Source organism: Neofelis nebulosa, chromosome 11, assembly GCF_028018385.1.
Source record: "Neofelis nebulosa isolate mNeoNeb1 chromosome 11, mNeoNeb1.pri, whole genome shotgun sequence".
In the NCBI taxonomy this organism is placed as follows: Eukaryota; Metazoa; Chordata; class Mammalia; order Carnivora; family Felidae; genus Neofelis; species Neofelis nebulosa.
This window is the reverse complement of record NC_080792.1, coordinates 93,707,616-93,727,355: the sequence shown is the minus strand read 5'-3', so window position 1 is coordinate 93,727,355 and position 19,740 is coordinate 93,707,616. Positions and strand designations below refer to the sequence as shown.

The window sequence follows — 19,740 nt, the reverse complement described above, 5'->3', positions numbered from 1 at the left end:
TTGCGCTCCGCCCAGAACGCCTTGGACAGCATGCAGGTATTTGAGGGAACCTCGTGTCCCCGTGTGTGCGTGGCGATGCCTTCCGCGTGCATGGGGCGCCCACGGGTCCCTGGGCCGGCTCAACCCAGCTCTTCCTCCGGAGCCGGCAGCTGGAGGTTCCTCCTGGTGCGGTGGGGCTGGGGGCTCGGGGAGCCGCTTGCAGGGGGCTCCGCGGGGGCCCCGGGGGCGCGAGCTCTGGTCTCGCACGTGTTGAGCAGGCCCAGCGAACCTGGTCTCCCGTTTTCCGCGAAGGCTGTAACGGTCAGGCTGGAAGGGCATGTCGGAGTCCCGATGACCACTGGGGGTGGGGGGGTGGGAGTTGGTGGGGCTCGTTCTGCTCTCGGGTCGTTCACGGGACCCAGGGCCCAGAGCCCAGGATGCAGCTTCTCTGTCGGTCATCGGGGATTCGATCCTGGCCCCTGAACGCTCCGCCTTTGTGTTTGTGCTGGGGGCTTACCTTCTTCCGTGAACAAGCTGCCACGCTTCTCACTGACCCCCCCTGCCAACCCTCCCCCCCCCCCCCCCCCCCCGGGGAACACGAGGAGCCACGTGTCCCTCTGATCAGGGTTTTGAGTGTTTTCCAAAACTCTGACTCGGATCACGTATTCACGGAAGGGACGCTTTTCCCACTTTGGGGGTGAGTGGTTCTCAGAGTGGGGTTCCCAGGCTGGCCGTGTCAGCATCACCTGGGGGCTTATTAGAAATGCGGGTTGTCGGGTCCTGCCTAACCTGTGGAGTCAGACGCTCTGGAGGAGGGAGCCGGGAATCTGGGAGGGACCCAGTTCCGATGCAGCTGGCGTCTGGGAAGCATTGGTCAGTGTCTGCGAGGCTAGTCTGGAGAAGGGCAGCACGTTGGACCAGCCAGCCCTCTGGGATCTTAGCCGATCCGTGGCTCAGCACGTTAGTGACCCGAACCTCCACCCCTTCTGCCCCCTCACCGTTACCAGAAGGGTCGACAAGGAACATCTGTGGTGTGCCACACGCTTGTGCTGGAACGTGTCTGTGTCCCTGGAGGGTCGCACGCTGGTCACTGCCACTGGCCAGGTGTTCTACTCAGCAGAACAGCCCAGAGCAGCCCCCCAACCTTGCCCAGTGAGACAGAAAACAGGAGTAGTGAGGATCGCCTCCAAAAACACATTAAATAAAACCCCTCAGAACACCGTTGTGCTCGGAGCCGGTTCTGTGGGTGTCCCAGGCCCCGTTTTCTGATGAGTGAATGGCTAGGATGTTTGGGGACGGCAAGAGGGGAGCTGTGTCTGTTCCCGGTCAGGACGTGTGCAGAGTCCCAGCACCCGCGGAATCGTCGGGGCTGGCTTCGGGGCTTAGCAGAGATGGGTGTTGGGAGTTAACGCAGAACAGAGCTTTTCCAGAATCCCGACAGAGCACTCTGTACGCCCAGGAGTAGGTAGTGTCAGTTAATCCCTCCGTGAGGGAGTTCTTTCAAGACAAAGAAGCAAGAAAATATTTTAAAATCGATTAACAGTAATGACAGTAATAGCAGTGACTATAGTGTTTATCGAGCACTTACTCCGTGCCAAGTGCCGTTCTAGGGATGCGTCTGGGGACATCTAGGGCTTGGTGCACATGTTCACTTCATCTCCATGACGACCCAGGGGAAAATGAGGCACAGTCAGTTTAAGTGACTTGGCCAAGGCAAGCTAGTAGGAAGTAAAATCTGGACTCAAACCCCAGGAACTTGGTGCCAGAGCCCCACCCTTCAGCCGCTGCGTTGCAGCCTGGCTTCCCGGGACCTCCCTGTCCCGTCCTCCCTGGGAGCCGGGCTCAGCTCTCCTACCAGCAACGCCGCGGCGAGAGTTGAGTCGTGAATTAGCTCACACGGTGCAGGACTCAGAAGCCCTGCCTCCCCTGGCGGGTGCGTCCCAGCAGGAGACGGTCCCTCCTACCACGTGGCCGCTACCCGCTGGGCACTGGACCCGGTCAGGTGGCCACCACCGGCATCCTCTTTACCGGTTGGAAATCAGGCGCAGAGACTGAGCCAACTGCCCGGGGATACGCAGCTCCCAAGAGCAGGGCCGGGCTGCAAGGGCAGGCGGGCCCCCTGGTGGCACCGTCTGGGGTGGCTGAGGAAAGTGTGCAGGGGAGCAGCGCCCCTCCATGGGGTGGGAGGGGACGGGCTCTGGGGTCCGTCGCAGGGGGAGCCCCCCTCCTGCCCCCCCCCCGCCCCCCCCCAGCCCCCCCCCCCCCCCCCCGCGATGAGCTTGCTCTCACCGGTGTCGGTGCCGTGTGTTTTACGTGTGCCTGTGGCTGCTTTGTGGCTTGTTCCCCCGGGGCATCTTCCTAGCGCCTCACTGCTTTGCCCCCAGCTTGCTGGTCGTCCGCTCTGGGATGAGGCATCAGATGGTCCGCGACACCAGACACTTGTCACAGCCAGAAAGGAACCCTCGCGAGCTCCTTTCATCCCTGGGTCGCATCTGGGGAGACTTTCCAGAGCAGACCGCGCTCCCTCAACCCAGACAGGCGTGGGGTCCCTCCTAGAGGTGGGACCCAGCATCCAGGCTGCGTTGTGACTTTCCTGGGCCCCGTGAAAATATCAAGTGTCACGTTTTTACGTATATCTGCGTGGGTGTAAAGAGGGCTATAGTCCAGGTCGGAGTCGTTCTTCCCGTATTCTCTTTACTCCTGGTTTTCAAGGAAACGAAAACGAAAACGTTTCCGCGGGTCCCTGAATGTGCCGGCACCGTGTCGCGGGGCCCTCAGGGAGGCGTCACCCTGCTGGGCGGGTGTTAGGACACTTGGTTACCTGGTGACCCCGTGGCACTGAGTGCGCATGTGGGTGAAGGAGCACGTGGGTTTGGTCCCATCGGAAAGCTGGAGCTGGTTGTCAGGTGAAGTGTAAGGCCAGCCTCCCCAGCGCATCGCAGCCTCACGCTGCACACACAAAGGTCGCTTCCTGTCGGCGACACCCGCCGCCCACCTGGGAAGGCCCCCCGGAGCGCCCCGCCCGGGCTCCCTGCCTCCTGTGGCTGTGTTGTCCGGAGCACAGGGCTTCCCGGTGACTGCGGCAGGGACGGCTCCTACCTTCTCTTCTGTGTCCACTGTGCACCGGCCGTAGCCAGTGACACCTCGCCACAGGAGAAGCCGGGACAGCGTCACAGTCCCAGGAGACGAAGCCGAACGCGGTTGGGCTGTGGCATCGTCCCTGCCCCGCCTGAATTCTGGAACCCTCAGGACGTCTCAGCTGTGATCCTGAAGCGTGACAGAGGATTAGCCACGTCAAGAATCTGAAGATTCATCATTAACGTTTTCCATCCTCCGTGTCTTGAGAATTCTCTTTGCCCCGGGAATCGTGGTCGGCTTGGGGTCTCTGCCCCCCCCGGAAGAAGCTTCGGCAGCCCCGTCCTCCTGAGTCTCCGCTGGAAGGCGATGTGCGTAGGGACAAGGACGCCACGCTCGCTCCAACGGTGGGGAGTTCGGCTGCCCCGGGACCAACCCCCCGAGTCCAGCTCTGTGTCCCCGATGCCGCCGCCTCCGCTCACTGTTGGTACTACCGCTGAAGGTGATTCAGGAGTTCCGAGGTCCCGCCAGCGATCGGTGTTTATCTGCCCCCGTAAAACCACGTGACAGAGGGTGTCCGTACCGAAGCAGGAAAACTCCAGTGGTCCAGACCCGCCAGCTTAGAATCCAGTGCGATTTAAGTTGGACAGTTGGGGAAACGCTCAATCGTATGAACCAAAGCAAATGTTTAAGACACTTGTCTTTTAGCCGTGCTGGGTCCACACACTGTAGGATGTAAGACCTCAACTGGAGAGACGGCTTCCCTTACTGGAGTCTCCCCTTGGCTACGACGCGGTTCGTTTCAGTGTCAAGATTGCATCATCCTGCAGACGTTCTGGAACTCAGCCCGTCCACGCGCTTCCGTGGATTTTCCCACGGGCTCTGCTTGCAGGCAGGAGCCGACCCAGACGGGCATGAAACCGGCAGCGGAAGGCATTCCTTCATTCGTGGGGTCACGGGGACGACGGCACTGAGTGTCCCCACTAATGGCGAAATGTAGGGGATTTTGATAGACTTGCATGGGCTCCGAGGTGCTGAAAAGAGACGTCCGGCCGGGGGGGTGGGTGTGTGTGAGGGAGCTTGGGTGACTGAGTTACTGGGATACCCGATCCCCCACCCCCAGCAGTGTCCGTGCTGAGGCTTTGCCCACGGAGGGTAGAAGGTTTCTAGCTTCTGCAACGGAGTCCCCACCCTGCCCCCCAGGGTCTGACTTTGCAGTTTGCCACTGGGTTCTGGAACACGTGCTTCGCCCTATGTTATAGGTGAAGGCAGCGAGGCCCACTGAGGCTGTGTGATTGACTTGCCTCCAGGTCCCCCGTGAGTGAGCGGGGGCCCCCCCGTGAGTGAGCGGGGGGTCCAGCATCTAGAGCCAGCTCAGAGCCTGGACTCAGAGGCCTGGCCTCGTCCGGCCACTGCCTGGTGGTGTGACCCTGGCCTTTGCACACCTTGGCCTTCTTTCCTTACTCTGCCTTGGGCTCCTTACCCCGTGGGTCCCCCTGACGGTCCGCGAGAATGCGTGAGAGCCCCCGGCAGCGCCTGGCACGCAGCAGGCGTGTGGCGCTCAGAAACGGCTCCCGAATCCTGTTTGCACGTCAGGACGCCACACACAGCCGCTGCTCCCAGGCTGCCTGGAGCGCTCCCTGGTTTCGCTTGCTGTCCTGATGACCCACGGCGGCCCTGCTCGGACGCCGGTGACCGGGCACGGCACCCCACGTGGCCCTCATTCACGAAGCCCGAGCGCCAGACGTGAACTACCCAGTGGCCGAGCTGGGCCCGCTAGCGATCGTGCTCATGGTGTGTTTTCCGTCATGTTTATAAATACCCGCATCCAAATGTGCAAGTCGCCGCGTTTCTCCCAGGGATGGCTGACTTGCCTGACGACCCTGCCATCTGTTCCCGCCGCGGTCAGAACACAGCCGCTTCTGGGCGGCCCCCACTCCCCATGCCTGCAGGTGGCCGGCTCCCCGGGAGGCCACCCACCCAGGAGGCGACAGTGCCCTGAATCCTGAAATAAACACTTTTGTTCGAATACGCCAGCCGGGCGGATCAGCAGGGTCGCTGCTGCCTTCCTGTTTGCGGGGAAGTGGTTCCTCCTGCTGGTGGCTCTGGGACCCTCAGAGGCACCTCCCAGCCGCTGGCCGGCATCTGCCACCCGGGCCGCCCCTGCCCCTGTAGCCAGGCCGGGACGCCGTGCTCCCGGAAATCCTTCCTGTCTTCCGGCAGGGGGAGAGCCTGATGGAGCTTCCAGAGGGAGTGTCTTCCCGTGCAATGCACGTTGGGTGTCACGGGTCCCCAGCTCCCATCTCCTCGCTGTCCTGAGTCTCCACCCACCCAGGCTACAGAGAACAGGCACCCGAAGCTCCTGGGTTCCGAGGGTTGACGTCCTGCTGCCCTACAGCCGTTGGTTGCCCTTGATGCCCGGAGGGGGAAGCGAGGCCGGAGCGGGAGAGGCAGTTAGGTGTGGCCGGCTCGACTCCTCCGTTCTCTCTGGGAGCACCTGGAGGTGGGAGAGGCTCGGCCACCCCCCCTACACCTTTACCCCAGGTTATGATGGAAGCAAGGCCCAGACCAAGTGGCCTCACGTGGACAGATGTGGGTTAAGCAAACGCCCTGACAGACAGGCACAACACGGCACATCCGTGTTTGTCCTGTAGCCCAGCAACATCCTGTCTGCACCATTAGGACCTTCTGCCATCAGCTCCCATGGAAGGTGTGCTCGGGGAAAGATGTCAGCCTGACGGAGCCTGGTCCTCGTGGCCTTGGGCAGTCGGACGTCCTCTGATCAGTATGTGGACGCAGGACCGTTTCGAGGCTTGGGGCCTGCGGTCTTCTGCCCTGTTCGCTCAAGGGTGGGATGGTACCTTTTTTTCAACGTTTTTTTTTTTTTTTTTTTTTTTTTTATTATTTATTTTTGGGACAGAGAGAGACAGAGCATGAACAGGGGAGGGGCAGAGAGAGAGGGAGACACAGAATCGGAAACAGGCTCCAGGCTCCGAGCCATCAGCCCAGAGCCTGACGCGGGGCTCGAACTCACAGACCGCGAGATCGTGACCTGGCTGAAGTCGGACGCTTAACCGACTGCGCCACCCAGGCGCCCCAAAGGTGGGATGGTACCTTTAACGTCACTGGTAATTGTCCGTTTCTCCCGTTCATCATGCTTAGGGAAAGGCTGACCATTTCATCAGGGTTGTTTCGTTTTTCCTGATTTGGGCCATACCGGTGAGCATGGCTGGCCGATAGAGGCACAGAGAGCAGACGTGTTCGGGGCAGGTGGCTCCGGGCTGCAGCCGTCCTAGCGTCATGCTGCCCACCCCGGGAAGGGCTTCTCAGTGGTGCCCGCCGATTGCTCTGGAGTAGAAGTCCATGCTGTTCATCCAGTAAGAATGTCAACTATCCATCTGACAGCCTGGAGCCCCAGACCCTGTGGGGGATCATCCTGTGGGCCACGAGGGCCACCCAGGCCAGCCTGAGCTGGTGCCGGGGACACTAGCCGGGAGTCATGGAGCCACTGTGCCGTCTCTAGATGGGACTCGTCAGCCCGGACCGTTTACTTGCCTCTGAGATACTTGCCGGCATTTAAAAACCGAGACGTTTTTCATTACGCTGAAGACTTTCTGCTGCTCTCGGGAGACGAAGTTTTTGCCCACGGTGGGTCTGGACGGTGCTGAGTGGATGCAGACAGGACACCCATGCCCTGGTTCGCTGTGTCCCCCACCCCCTGACATCCCGCGGTCTTGCCCCTGCTCCCCTCCCCACTGGCATTCCCCGCCAGCCTCCGTGGGTGCCCCAGGCACCCCGATGCTCTGAGGTCCGCTCCCAGCAGAGCCAGCTGCAGGGGAGGCGGCGTGTCACGGTCCCCGTCGCTGAAGGGGACCCTGGACACAGGAACACACCCCGGAAGGAGGGAGTCACTGAGGGCCAGTCTCAGGGGACTCAGGTCCTGGGCCTGCCGGCAGTGGGTGCCAAGGACGCCGTGGTCACAGCGGCACAGGAATGGTGCTGCCACTGGGTGCCTCCGCGTGCCCCCCGTCTCCCCGTGTGTCTGAGTCCTGCAGGGCCCAGCCAGGGGAGCTCGGTCGCCCTCCTCCACCTCTGTGCCCGCCCTGTCCCGGAAACCCCAAGCCAGACAGCTCCGGCCGGCCCCACGTGTGTCTTAGGCGCCGGGATCCAGGCGACCCGTCAGGACCTCGGCCGCGCTCCGCACGCAACACCGTTCACGTGCCACCGAGACGTTCCTGGTGCCTGCAGGCCGCCTGCAGCATCACTTCTTATTTTGTTGAATCTGTTCATTTTTATTTTTTTATTTATTTTTTTTTTTAAATTTTTTTTTCAACGTTTTTTATTTATTTTTGGGACAGAGAGAGACAGAGCATGAACGGGGGAGGGGCAGAGAGAGAGGGAGACACAGAATTGGAAACAGGCTCCAGGCTCCGAGCCATCAGCCCAGAGCCTGACGCGGGGCTCGAACTCACGGACCGCGAGATCGTGACCTGGCTGAAGTCGGACGCTTAACCGACTGCGCCACCCAGGCGCCCCGAATCTGTTCATTTTTAAAAACTTTTTCTTTTGAAATAATTTGAGACGCACAAGAAGGTACATAAACCGCCACGATCCTTCCCACGTTCCCTTCGCTCGGCTCCTGGGGCCGTGGCGCACTCTCAGGCCCAGAGCCCGTGTTGGCGCAAGCCGGGCCGCCAGGCTGCAGGCCGCGATGTGGATTTTGCCCGTTTCTACGTTCATCCTCTTCCCCATCTCGTGTGAAGTTCCGTGAGGTCGGTTGTACGTAGAGATTCGTGTTGCCACCGTGGGAATAGGGATGCCCCATGGCCCCAAAGACACCCCCTCCTGGTACCCCTGGGAGTCACGCCCTCCCCCTGCCCCGACAACAGCTGATTTGTTGTCCGTCACTATGGTTTTGTCATTTCTAGAGTGTCACACAAGCGAGGAATCTGTTTGCTGTTTTTAGCAAGGTCACTTGTCACGTGCACACAGTGCTGAGGACTTGATCTGCCGGAATTTGTCATGACGCACGTGAAAATGAACTCACGGCCATCTCAGTGGTGCTCGTGTTCTCCCACGAGCCACCTGATACCCCACACACCAGCGCCGGCACCTGGGAGCCCACCTGGATAACCCAGGGGAGCTCAGGCCTTCCAGCGCCCCTCGCCCGAGGTGGGTAGCCCGCCTGCCTGTCCCCCAAGGGCTCGCGGCTCTGCCCTGGGGCAGATGTTACCCCATACTTGGGTCCCGGCGGCCCGGGCTGGGGGCGGGTCTGACGCCGTCCCAGTGTCCCCCGCCTGCGCCTGGGAGCGCTGGCTGATGTCGCTTCTCTGCCTTCCTCGCTGGAGACAGCTGTCACAGACAAGCTCATTCAGCTTTTTAAAAGAAGCCTGCTGCTTTTTTTTTTTTTTTTTTTTTAATGAATCAAAGAAATTAATTATAGGCTTGGGGTTTGTTAGGTTTATTTTTAGAAATCCCTGATCTCAGACATAAATAGCACTTCATTCTATACTAAGGAGCTGGAAAGCTTAATGCCAGAGGAGGGGGAGGGGGGGAGGGGGAGGAGAAGGAGGAGAGGGAGGAAGGAGGAAGAGGGGTAGAAAAGGAGGATGAAGGGGGGAGGAGGAAGGGAAGGGGGAGGGAGAAGGGGAGGGGGAGGGAGAAGAGGAGGGGAAGAGGGGGGGGAGGAAAGGGAGGAGGAGGAGGGGCAGGGGGGAAGGAAAGGCACCTCTGTTGCTGGCTCTCCACAGTTGCAGGCCTCCCTGGCTGTCCCCACCCTCCTGCGTGCACACCTGTGTGAACCACACGCCTTCTGAAGGTGGACTCGCCACCGAGCTCTGTTCCAAGTGCTGGGGACGCCGCAGGAAAGCCAGCAGCTCCTGCCCTCGTGGGGCTGGCACGTTAGTGGGGGAACCGGGCAGTACGGCAAATCAATAACACAGTAAACGGGATTTTCCGTTTATCATGGAGTAAGGAACGGAGCGAAGGCAGGACTTCTGTGCAGACGAAGTAAGCCCCCCGCACAGCAGATCGGTTCCCCCTTTCGTGGATTCGGCAGACGTGTCGAGCACCTACTGTGGGCCTGATTCCGTGAAAAGCACTGAGGCTGTATCAGGGAGGGAACCAGAGAGGCTTGGAGCTCACGGTGCGGTGCGGGAGACAGAGGAGAAGTAGCCCAGGAGCTAATGCAGCAACGTCGGGGGGCGGTACCGCAGGGAAGGGGCGGAGCTGACCCCGCTCACCTCCCTCCCTGGCGTGCGTCCCGCAGTGGACAGTGCGGGACGCTCTGGCCCCCACGGCGAAGCCTGGTGTCTGCACCGGGATGGGAAGTGTGGTCCGTGAGTGGGGAGCGGGGAGTGCGTCTCCAGCCCCCCGACCTGAGAACCGGCTGGGACAGGAGCAGGCAGTCAGCAGGGAGCTGCCCCTTCCCTGATGCGTGTCTGGGGGAGCCCCCCGCCCTCCCCGGTGCTCCCGAGACCCCTCTGGATGTCTGCAAATGGCGGCTGTGTTGCTGACCCCATGCAGCAAGTAGAAGTTCCCTTTTATTGCCAAAGCACTTCTTCGGGGTTAGGTTCCTTGAACGGGTCGGCGGGTTAGTAGCCGAGCTGCCCCCCTGTCTGGGCTGTGTCAGCCTCGCAGTCCAAAATTCAAATGGCTCCGGTGGGGCGTGTCCACCACCAGTCCCTGGGCTGCACACACAGCCCAGAACAATCCACGGTTGGCTGGGAGCTGACTGTCTGTAGGGTTTCTCTGCACCTGTGGTTTCCCACGTCTGTCTGGTGAGGCACCACGGCCAGGCCGCTCAGGACGCTTGGTTTGATGGGACACTGTCCTCCTGTGGAGGTGGGAGGCAGCACACATGTGCACACACGCGTTCACACGCTTTCACACGCAGACGCACGGACACACGTGTACCCCGCGGCCCGCCCCTGACCGCGTGTCCGTGCGTCTGCCGTGCAGAGCAAGGTTCGGGAGCTGGAGGAGAAATGCCGGACGCAGAGTGAGCAGTTCAGCCTGCTGTCGCAGGACCTGGAGAGGCTCCGGCAGCACGCCGGGAAGATCGACCTGCTGGGAGTCAGCCCTGGCGTCTCCGTAGACGTCCCCGCGCCCGGCAAGCCTTTCCCGCAATTCATGAACGGACTCAGCCCCTCCATCGGCAAAGGTGAGTGCGTGGCGGAGGAGGGATGGCCGGTGACCCCGCATCTGGGCGTGCGTAGTGAGCGTCTGTCTGACCCGCCGGCCTAGGCACCGGCGTCCCAGGGCTCCGAGCGGCGGCGGGCCAGCCGCAGTCACTGCGCACGCACGGTGCACCAGCCCCCGTTCTGAGCACGCGATGCGGTCGGCAGACACGCTCCTCGCGCAGCCGTGTGCCCTGCGGACGCTGTCCCGGTCCCGCTGTGTGGAGGAGAGAGACCGGGGCGAGGCCGGGGTCCCGAGGTGCACCGCTGGGCTGCGGCCGCCTCCTGCCTTCGTGCCCTGCCCCCTCCGTGTGGGGACCGATTCCCGTTCCTGCTCAGGCGGCGACGGTGACGGCGGTGAATTGAGCGCCCCCCTGTCACACTTGTGCTCAGGACGCAGGATGGGGATGGACCTTGCACATCGGGGGAGGGATCTCGTCTTTGTATCCGGCATGGAGATTGCAGACGTGTGTCCTCAGGCCTCGCCGCGGCTTCCAGCCGGGGCACAGAGGCTGCCCTGATCAGTCGGGACTGTGCTCCCCGCCCAGGGGCGGCTGTCCCAGGACACGGGGGTTGCAAGAATACCCGCCTGTTTAAAAGTTACTGTTGTTTTTAATTTGGGGAGATGAGTGTCAGAGCCCCCCCTTCTGAGTTCCGTCGGAGAGAGAACGTCCAGATCTCTCCCTGTTGGCATCAGAATACGTGATTGTTTCTTTCTGATGCTTCGTGATATTAAGACAAAGCGAGGCTGCTTTTGTCTTGATAAATGACGTGCCCCGTCCTTCCCGCTCAGTCATTAGCTACGTGCCACGTGGCTGTGAGCAGCAGGGCAGAGGGAGGAGGGTCTGCACACCCCTCCAAGGTGTTCCGAGGGCATGGTGCACCTAGCCTGTGTGTCGGGGCTGCGGCTGTGAGGTCAGCCAGCTGGCCAGGCCCCTGTGGAAACGCCTCTCGGTGGCTGGAGACAGACAAGGGGACAGATGCGTGAGGACAGAGTGACAAGCTAGAAAGTGACCCAGGACTGCTTCAGACCAGGTGGACGAAGAAGCCTGGCTCTAGGAAAGGACGTTGGGCTGTGCCGTCTGAAGGATGAGAAGGGGTAGGACAGTTTCAGCTGTCACTAGATGAGACAAACGTTCTTAGGCTGGGTGGCCGCATGAGGTTGGCTGGTGATGCTTTTCAAGATCCTGACACGGGACGGGCACACATCAGATCCTCAGGGACAGGGTGCCTGGAGGCCACGCAGAATGCCCGCGTGCACTGAAAAATGCAGCCTCTGAGTGCAGAGTTACGGCCCAGGGAAGCCTGTGGTTTCGTGGCACCCAGGGCTTAACAGGGGCCCGTCACGTGGAACCTCTGCCTGGCGTGCACCAGAGCCCCAGACCGCCAGGGCAGGCGGGTCCTCGCCCACGTTGGGTCTGCAGGCTGGTCACAGCAGAGCACCCGACCCACCGTCGCGTGCCCACCCCGGCCCACGTGGCCAGCCGTCCCTTCTCCCCATGGTGTCTCGGGCTGCTGTGTGCACGCCTCCGTGAGGCATGCAGACGTGCTTCCAGTGGGAGTGGCTCGGTGTTGAAACAATCTGGAGAACAGGGTGTGACCCGCGGTGGTGGAAGGTGTGCACTCAGACCCACAGTGGTTCCGGGTCGCCGCCGAGCGGATCGATGAGATCCTGGTGTGCGAATAGGTTTGTAGCAAGCCTTCCACACAGCCGCCAGGATGGACGTAGCTCATGTAACAGTGACTCGCCCCACGAGGGGGCGCCCTTGGCAGGGCCCACGCGCCCCTGGCTTCACCCTTGCCCTTCCGGCATCGCCGACCGTGGCTCTGCGTTCCTCTGAGGCTGGCGTAGGGCACTGGCCCCACTGTTCTCGCTCAGGAGTGCTGGGCTGGAGGCACAGCCTCTCTGTCTGGAATGTTCCTTCGAAGAGGAAACAGTGGACTGTGCACCTGCTCAAACAGCTTCTGTCCAAAAGCGGGACTCGTGACTTCCACTGCCAGGGGGTCGGACCGGCTGTGGGTCAGAGGTTGGCCTTTCCCCCTTCTCAGCTGGTGCCCCGGGGCTCCTGGGCGCGCATTTGCGCAGCATCACTTTGCACCTGCTGTATGCCGAGCGCTGCCGTGAGCGGTGGGGACAGACGGCAGTGACCAGGCCACACCTCTGCTCTCTGGGATCTGACGCCCCAGCAGGGCCCTGTGTCTGTTCTGGCACTGATTCTGTTTCAGGGGTGTTATCCCACAGTTCCTTTAACCGGGCCGGAGCTGCGGGGCCCCTGGCGGGTGAAAGCCTCTGTAGGGACACTTCCCACCTTACTGCGAATCATTGGGCCTTTCCCAGCGTGGACTCGGCAGGTTGAATCTTCGGTGAGATGATCCCGAGGTCTGGCCACTGAGGACAGGGGCTGGACAGAGAGGTCAGGGAGGGAATCACTGCTCCTGTGCTTCTCCTCGAAATTCTAAAAATTCCCAGCCTCTTGGCCGCTTTGTATGTAAATTAGGACACTTTGGGTCGTAAATGACAGCGATGCTGACCTAAATGGGTACGAGCCGCAGGGAACTTGCTTATCACCTGGAGTAGATGAGCCAGTATGTCTGGCTCCTGCACAGCTGGATTCGGGGGCTCCAACTGCGCCCCCAGGATGCGTTTCCTACCCATCTGGCGGCTCCCCTTCTAGGAGCCAGTTCATGTGGGACAGACCTTCCGCCTCCTGGGGGCAATGTGGCTGCAGCATCACCAGGCCTCACAGCCTCTCAGTTTGCAGCCAGGGAAAAGGAGAGGCTCTTTCCCTGTGGCTTCTTTTAATTCCCCGTGGCTGGACCTTCCCACCGCATGTGTAACACTGCCATCGCCACCAGACCGTCCTCACAGCCAGGAGTGGACTCTGCCGGGGGGATGGCCTGGCGGGGCAGGGGGTCAGGTGGCCAGTGGGGACTGACGGCAGGAAGCAGGCAGCTCCCAAGATGGAAACCTGAGGCTGGTGCCAGCGAGGGGGACGGGCACGCTGGAAAGTCAAAGGACCCACGCGTCTGTCAACCTCACTGGCATCCTTGTTCAAATTGTCTCGATGTCGTGGCCAGGTCAGGAGAGCACCGTCGGAAGCCGCACTGTGACTGGGGACTATATCCGGCCCCTCCCGCTCCCTGGTGACAAGCCGGAGCCTCTGCCCATCAAGCCCACCTTTCTGTCGAGATCCGCTAGCCCAAGATGCAGATTTGAATCAGACGTGAGTTCTGGCCCGCCCACGCGGATCCGTCCGGTGGGAACACGATGGTCCTCTCACCTTCCTTCCTCCGCCCTCCTCCTCCCTCCTCCTCCCTCCTCCTCCCTCTCCCTCTGGGCTTCTTCCCTTCCTCCCGTAAATTCCCATATCTGGTCTTCATCGGCCCTCGTGTCACCTCCTCCATGCAGTATTCCCGGATGTCTCAGCCCCACAGCACCAGGCACCCTCTGACACGTGATCGCGGTGGACGGTGTCTGTCTCCCTCGCAGGGCCGAGCCCCTGCGAGCAGAGGCCGTGGGTCATTGTCCGTCTCTGTGTCCACAGACGCCCGGTAGGGCCTGGCAATCTCGCGCGGTCTGCCCGGCGAGTCCCACACCCCGTGTTGGGGGGCCCCACCTCCGGTCCACTCTTGGCTCGGGAAGATGCGTTCTTTATAAACGTCCTTCTGTGTGACCAGGGGGCCCACACTGAGGGAGCCGCTTCATCTCTGGGCCGGTGCCCAAGACACAGAAGTTGGTCTAGTCGGGGCTCGTGGGAGCTCCGCGGTCTGGGGCGAGAAGGCTCAGCGAGACTGAAGGGTTTCCTGTGTGCTTCCCGCAAAAACGTGTGACCCCGCCGCTGCGTAACCTGAACGTGGTTTGTGTCTTTACCAGATGGATAATGAACGCAGTTCCGGTACCTCCAAGCAGCAGAGGCACTCGGGGAAAGTCCACCTGTGTGTCGCCCGCTACAGGTAAGCACGAAGCTCCTCTCTGCATCTCCGAGCATCCGTGGACGTGCGGGGGGTGCCTTGGGGCTGATGGGGCCGCGGGTCTGGGCGTGCTCCCCTCCCCACCCTCCCTGGGTCCTCGGCCGAAGGCAGGCAGTTCGGCCAGACTCGGGAGACGGGGAAGGTTTGTTGTCGGTTCTGATGGAAAGCGTGTAGATGGATTTGTTTCTCAGGACGGCCGTTAACGACTTACCGCAAAGTGGGAGACTTAAACCAGCAGAAGCACGTTCTCTGGCGGCTCTGGAGGCGGGAAGTGCGGGATCGGGTCAGCAAGGCTGTGCTCGCTGGGGGCTCTTGTAGCTTCAGGTGCTCCAGGCGTCCCTGGGTTATGGGTGCATCCCTGTGGTCTCTGCCCGGCCTCACCTGGCCACTTCCCTGTGCATCTGCTCGTTCTCTCTTTCTCTGTCAGTAAGGACACTGGTCACTGGATAGGCGCCCACCGACTCCAGCACGACCCCATCCTGATCGGATCTGCAAAGACCCTATTTCCAAATAAGGTCACGTTCCCCACACTGGGGGGCTAGGACCTGAACCAACATTCAGGGGGACGGTTTAGCCCTCAGCAGGTGGCAAGCTGAAACTCACAGGGGCACACTCTTGTCCAGAGCCCCCGTTTACTGCCTTTCTGGGGTCCTCACACTTGCGAGGCGCCCCTCGCTAATTTCTCGCTGGGGTCCTGTGGTGTCCACGCTCAGTGGGAACCAAGGAGCCATCTGGTCTGAACGACCCTCAGAGTCTTTGTGGGGAAGGACCCCCCAGTTCCGAGACGGGTGTGGGGTAGCTGCCTCCCCACAACCCCGCTACCTGGGGACAGTGCCGGCAGGCCCGAGACCAGATTCTGCCACGGGAAGGAGTTCGCCACAAACCACGTCGTTCACGTCTCCCGTTCCTCACGCTCGATGAGGACCCAGCCTCTTGTCCTTGGTTTCCGCCGGTCGGTATACCTTGCATGCGTTCCATTTTCTCCAGCGGGAGCCCTTCGTAATGGCTCCCGCGTGGAACTGGGCTCTCGGGACTGGCTCACTTCCCAGCTGGCCTGCGCCCTGGCGAGCCACACTCCCCAGCCTCCCCGCGTGCCGTGTGCCCTGGGCTCGCATTCCCTCCTCTTCCAGGAGAGGCGAGGTCTCATTCCGGGGACAGGGGCCCAACAGCCGGTGCACCCCGTGGACGCATTCTGTAGCCAGCGTGAAGTGGGGCACGGGAGACGGCGGGCTGACCAACCGGCCTCCGTCTGCTGTTGCCGTCACCAGGCACGGCCCAAGTGCACGATGTCCCCTCGTTCGTTCTCTTCTTTGTTGGTGCCCTTGATGTGGTGCTGGTGCTGGCTTTGTGACTCTTTCAGCCACCCTGCCAAAGAAGCCCGAACCACGTGAGACCGAATGGTGCAGAGAGAACTTTGCATGTCTGAGTTCTCTTCGTACCTTACCGCCCCCGCTGGGGTGGTTCTGAAGGTAAAGGCAGGAGTTTGGGGGGATCCCCTGGGACCAGACACGGACATCATTCAGTAAGCCTGTGGAGGTTTCCCCAAACCTGAAACGAGACAATACCTGCCTGAGGCCGCCCCCCCTCAGTGGCTGGCGCAGTCACCTCCTGGGATGGTCGCCTGCGGTCCGTCTGCCTCTGCCCCCGCCTCTCCTGCCCGCCCGAAACCACCATCGCTCCGTGCAAACGGCTTTGCAGACACAGAACTCTGAGCTCGCGCGTTCGGTGCATCACGCGAGACACCCCGGACTGACCCTCGCCCCGCTTGCTCGGTGCAGCCGCGCCTGACCGTGGACCCGGCTCAGTACGTGTGACCCCCATCTGCCCACCCTGACTCAGCTTTCAGCCCCCCCCCCCCCGCCAGAGCCCGTGTCCGTCACCTCTCGAGCCACTCCTGATCCAGTGTCCTCGCCCCACCTGCCACCTGCCGGCTCCCCATCCATGGGGCACCCGAGTGTCTCTACCGAATGCAGGTGTGGTCACATCACTCCCTGCCTTAAATCCCAATACCTCCCAGCACCGAAGATCAAATCCACACCCACGGGGACCCTGCCAGTCCCTATCCCTCGACGCTCCTGCGGTCAGCACCCTCCTCCAGCCAGGCTGACTCTTGGCGCCCCAGAGGGACCCTGCTCCTGCCTCTGGGCCTTTGCACGCGCCGTTCCCTCTGCCGGGAGCTGCTTACTCTCTTCATCCGCCCGCTGGGCTATCACGTCAAACATCCGTCTGTGTCTCTTCCTTACGCAGATGGCCCCTGGCAGTTACTGACTCAGTAAAACCATCAGACTGTTGCAAAACTTGCCTAGACCCTGGACTCGGACAGTGAGGGGCACGGTGACTTGGTGCCGTTAAACCTGCAGAGGACAGGGGTCAGGAGACCTTGATGTTGGTCCCCAGCATCCCCACCCCGGGCCTCTTTGTGAGCTTGTGACTTTGGGTGGGTGCCCCTGACCTCACTCTCTGATTCAAATTGGGAGAAATAGTATCTTCTCTGCTCGCCTCGCCGAGCTGGAACGCTGATCTTGTAAAACGTACACGCAAGTGCTGGTGAGCTTTCTGGTACTGTTGGCGTGCGAGTCGCTATCGCCTCGTTATTGTATTTCTACCACACGTGCCTATCGTCTTTGACTATCAGCAGATGCTGTTTTAATTTTTATTGGGGCCTTCTCTGTTATTCTAAACTAATTTAAAAAATCCCCATTTCATTTACTGTATATCTTACTTGCATATTAGGCACGATTGTAAAAAATGTCATGTTTACGAGGATATTTGACACAATGGTGATTGTATTAACCAAAGGTTAGAGGCCACATCGGTGCCCAATGTTAGGACATCGGTTAAGTGAAGTATGCCAGTCTGTTCAGTGGAATATTCCACATCCATTAAAAAAGGTCATGACAGAGGGGCGCCTGGGTGGCTCAGTCAGTTGAGCGTCCGACTTCGGCTCGGGTCATGATCTCGCAGCTCAGGCGTTCGAGCCCCGCGTCGGGCTCTATGCTGACAGCTCGGAGCCTGGAGGCTGCTTCGGATTCTGTGTCTCCCTCTCTGTCCTTCCTCCACTCAGGCTTTGTCTCTCTCTCTCTCCTTCTCTCTCAAAAAAAAAAAAAAAACCTTAAAACTTTTTTAAAAAGGGTCACAATAGAATCTTTCATGAGGTAGAGGGAGGGTCACGCATACTGGAAAGTGAAAGAATAAGATTACTGCAAAGTAAATGCGGTGTGGTCCTACCTTTGCTGAGCGGTACATACAGAAAGATTGTAGGGTTAATTATTCTTCTTTGCTTACTAACGTGAACGCTTACGGCAGACGTGACGGGTACGAACCGAGATCAGGGTCATCGGTGTGTCATGTGGCACGGGGACCCCGAGCGTCCGCCTCAGTTTCAGAATTCTCTCTCTGTTTTGAGTGTGTGCGAGAGCGCGGGTGCTGCCGCCGTTCCTGGCGGGCACACGGCTGGCGCGGGGGTGCAGGTGCCCACCGCCCTCCGCGTGCAGCACCTGCTCCACGAGTGTCCTTCTTCCTCCAGTTACAACCCCTTCGACGGGCCGAACGAGAACCCGGAAGCCGAGCTGCCCCTCACGGCGGGGAAGTACCTCTACGTGTACGGGGACATGGACGAGGACGGCTTCTACGAAGGTGTGTTAGGGCGCGGGGCGGTGGGTGCCGGGGCTGCTCCGCGCACCTGACTGTCCCCGCGGACGGGCCAGGCCCCCAGCTACGCCTGCCCGCCCCAGCCCTCCGCCCTGACCCTCCGCCCGCCCTCCTCAGCTTTCCCCCTTCTGACGACTGAGTGGGGTGTCCTGACCCCGCAGACCTGAGGCACTGGCGGAGGTTTGCAACGTCCGTCCCCGCAGAGCTCGCCGGGTGGCTGTGCGGACACACCGGGCCGACGGACTGCTGTTCCCAGAGGGGATCGGTTGCGTCTTCTATCTTACTGCCCCAGGACCCCCGGACCCCCAGCTGACCTCCTTCCCGGCAGGACAGATGACCCCGCCTGGCTCAGGGCGGTCCCACTGACCCCTGGGCTTTCTGGCTGTCTGCCCCACGTGCTGCTGGATCCCTCCCTGCAGGGTTACCGCCCCGCCCAGTCCAAAATCGGGAAACGCGACCTCTTCCCTCCCTCTGGGACGCCTAACCTTCCGTCCCTTTCGTAACCCGAGCGTGAGCTCGGGACAGCACCAGCGGCTTCACGAGCCTCGCGAGACTCCTCGGTCCCCAGTCGCTCAGTCACCCTGGACGAACGGAAGGGTCTTGGCCTCTTACCTTGAGCTGTGGGACCAGTTCTTGCTAAATTAGCGGGCTCCTGTTTCATGGCCTTGCTGAGTGTTCCCAGGGCTGATAGACGCAGTTGGCTTTCGAGCTGGTGTTTGCTGGACGTGGGGTTGGATTGCTTCCGTTTTTTTTTTAACGTTTAGTTTTGAGAGACAGGAGTGGGGGAGGGGTAGAGTGAGGGGGGACAGGATCCAAAGGCTCTGTGCTAATAACAGAGAGCCCGATGCGGGGCTCAAACTCATGACCTGTGAGATCATGACCTGAGCTGAAGTCATGCTCGAACGACCGAGCCACCCGGGCGCCCCACAGGTTGCCTCTTGACGCTGAACAGCCGCCAGGCCGTGGGCTGCGTCGCTCGCCAGTAGTTGCCGGGCACGTGGTAGCAGAGCCGTGGGCCGTCCACGCGAGAAATCCGCCACGGCTGGTGGCAGCACAGCCCGAACTCTTAACCTATGTTCACGTCACCGTCACTGTTTTTCACACCTGTAGAAACAGGCGCCCGAGGCGGCCGCCGGCAAACCCTTGTTGGAAATTTCTAGAATATTCACAGCAGGCATCTTGCCCGCATCAGCTTTCTGGAGGCCTGATTCAAACAGGGCTGCGAAGCTCAGGGATTTTCCTTGTCTCTGTGCCTTCCTCTGTGTAGAACGGAGAAAGCGAATTCGACCTGCGGGCAGCCTTGGGTAAATGAGGTGCGGGGCGGGTAGGACAGGACCCGGTGCACGGTGAGTGAGGTTGTCACTGTCGGCGTCACCCGAGCACCGGCCCCCGTGAGAGCATCCTAGGGGTGCCAGCTGACCCACACCCTACGTGGGGCCGGGAGCAGGCCGGTGTCCCCCTTTACTCTGGGGGAATCCACGGCCCATCGTATGGTTGCGTGCCCTCCTCTGGGTCCATCACACGTCTCCTGAGGCCAGGGTCTACTGGGAGCGGGCACCTCCCCGCCACGCCCTGCCACGTACTGGGCAAATGGCCTGTCCCGCTGGTCCTGCGAGATTACCCAAATCACGGCATCTTTGAGGCTCCTCAAAACACTTCTTTTTTTAGACCTCTGCTGCTAACAGGTTTTGAGCCCAACTAAAAAGAGAGCATTTCGCAGAATAAGAAGAGGTTCTCCCTGTGGCCGCCAGTAGCCACGAGAGCTGGTGTGATGAAATTTTTTGCCACTCAACCTACAGGTGGTCTGGCACCACATGGGCAGTTTCTTTCTCACAGCAAACGGGCATTCTGGGAGCTTCCTTAGGACATACACAGTGTGCTTGGC

At 60.7% G+C, this 19,740-nt stretch overlaps 1 protein-coding gene and 1 long non-coding RNA gene across 19 annotated transcripts in view; one reads left to right on the top strand and one right to left on the bottom strand.

Annotated features, from left to right (window-relative positions):
* RIMBP2 (RIMS binding protein 2) overlaps positions 1–19,740 on the top strand; it is a 221,268-nt gene that overhangs the window by 157,800 nt on the left and 43,728 nt on the right. For 16 of the 18 annotated variants that reach the window (XM_058691506.1, XM_058691504.1, XM_058691505.1 and 13 more), the window contains 4 exons: positions 10,015–10,216; positions 13,311–13,456; positions 14,107–14,186; positions 17,731–17,840. In XM_058691506.1, coding sequence (XP_058547489.1) covers positions 10,015–10,216; positions 13,311–13,456; positions 14,107–14,186; positions 17,731–17,840 — 538 coding nt within the window. Of the gene's footprint in view, positions 1–15; positions 37–10,014; positions 10,217–13,310; positions 13,457–14,106; positions 14,187–17,730; positions 17,841–19,740 lie in introns of those variants that run through there. The other 2 variants (XM_058691512.1, XM_058691515.1) reach the window with 2 other exon arrangements.
* LOC131489509 (uncharacterized) lies at positions 1,532–3,354 on the bottom strand. The gene is made up of 2 exons (XR_009250611.1): positions 2,269–3,354; positions 1,532–1,697 (listed from the first exon to the last, which is right to left on the bottom strand). It is a non-coding gene; the product is annotated as an uncharacterized LOC131489509 (long non-coding RNA).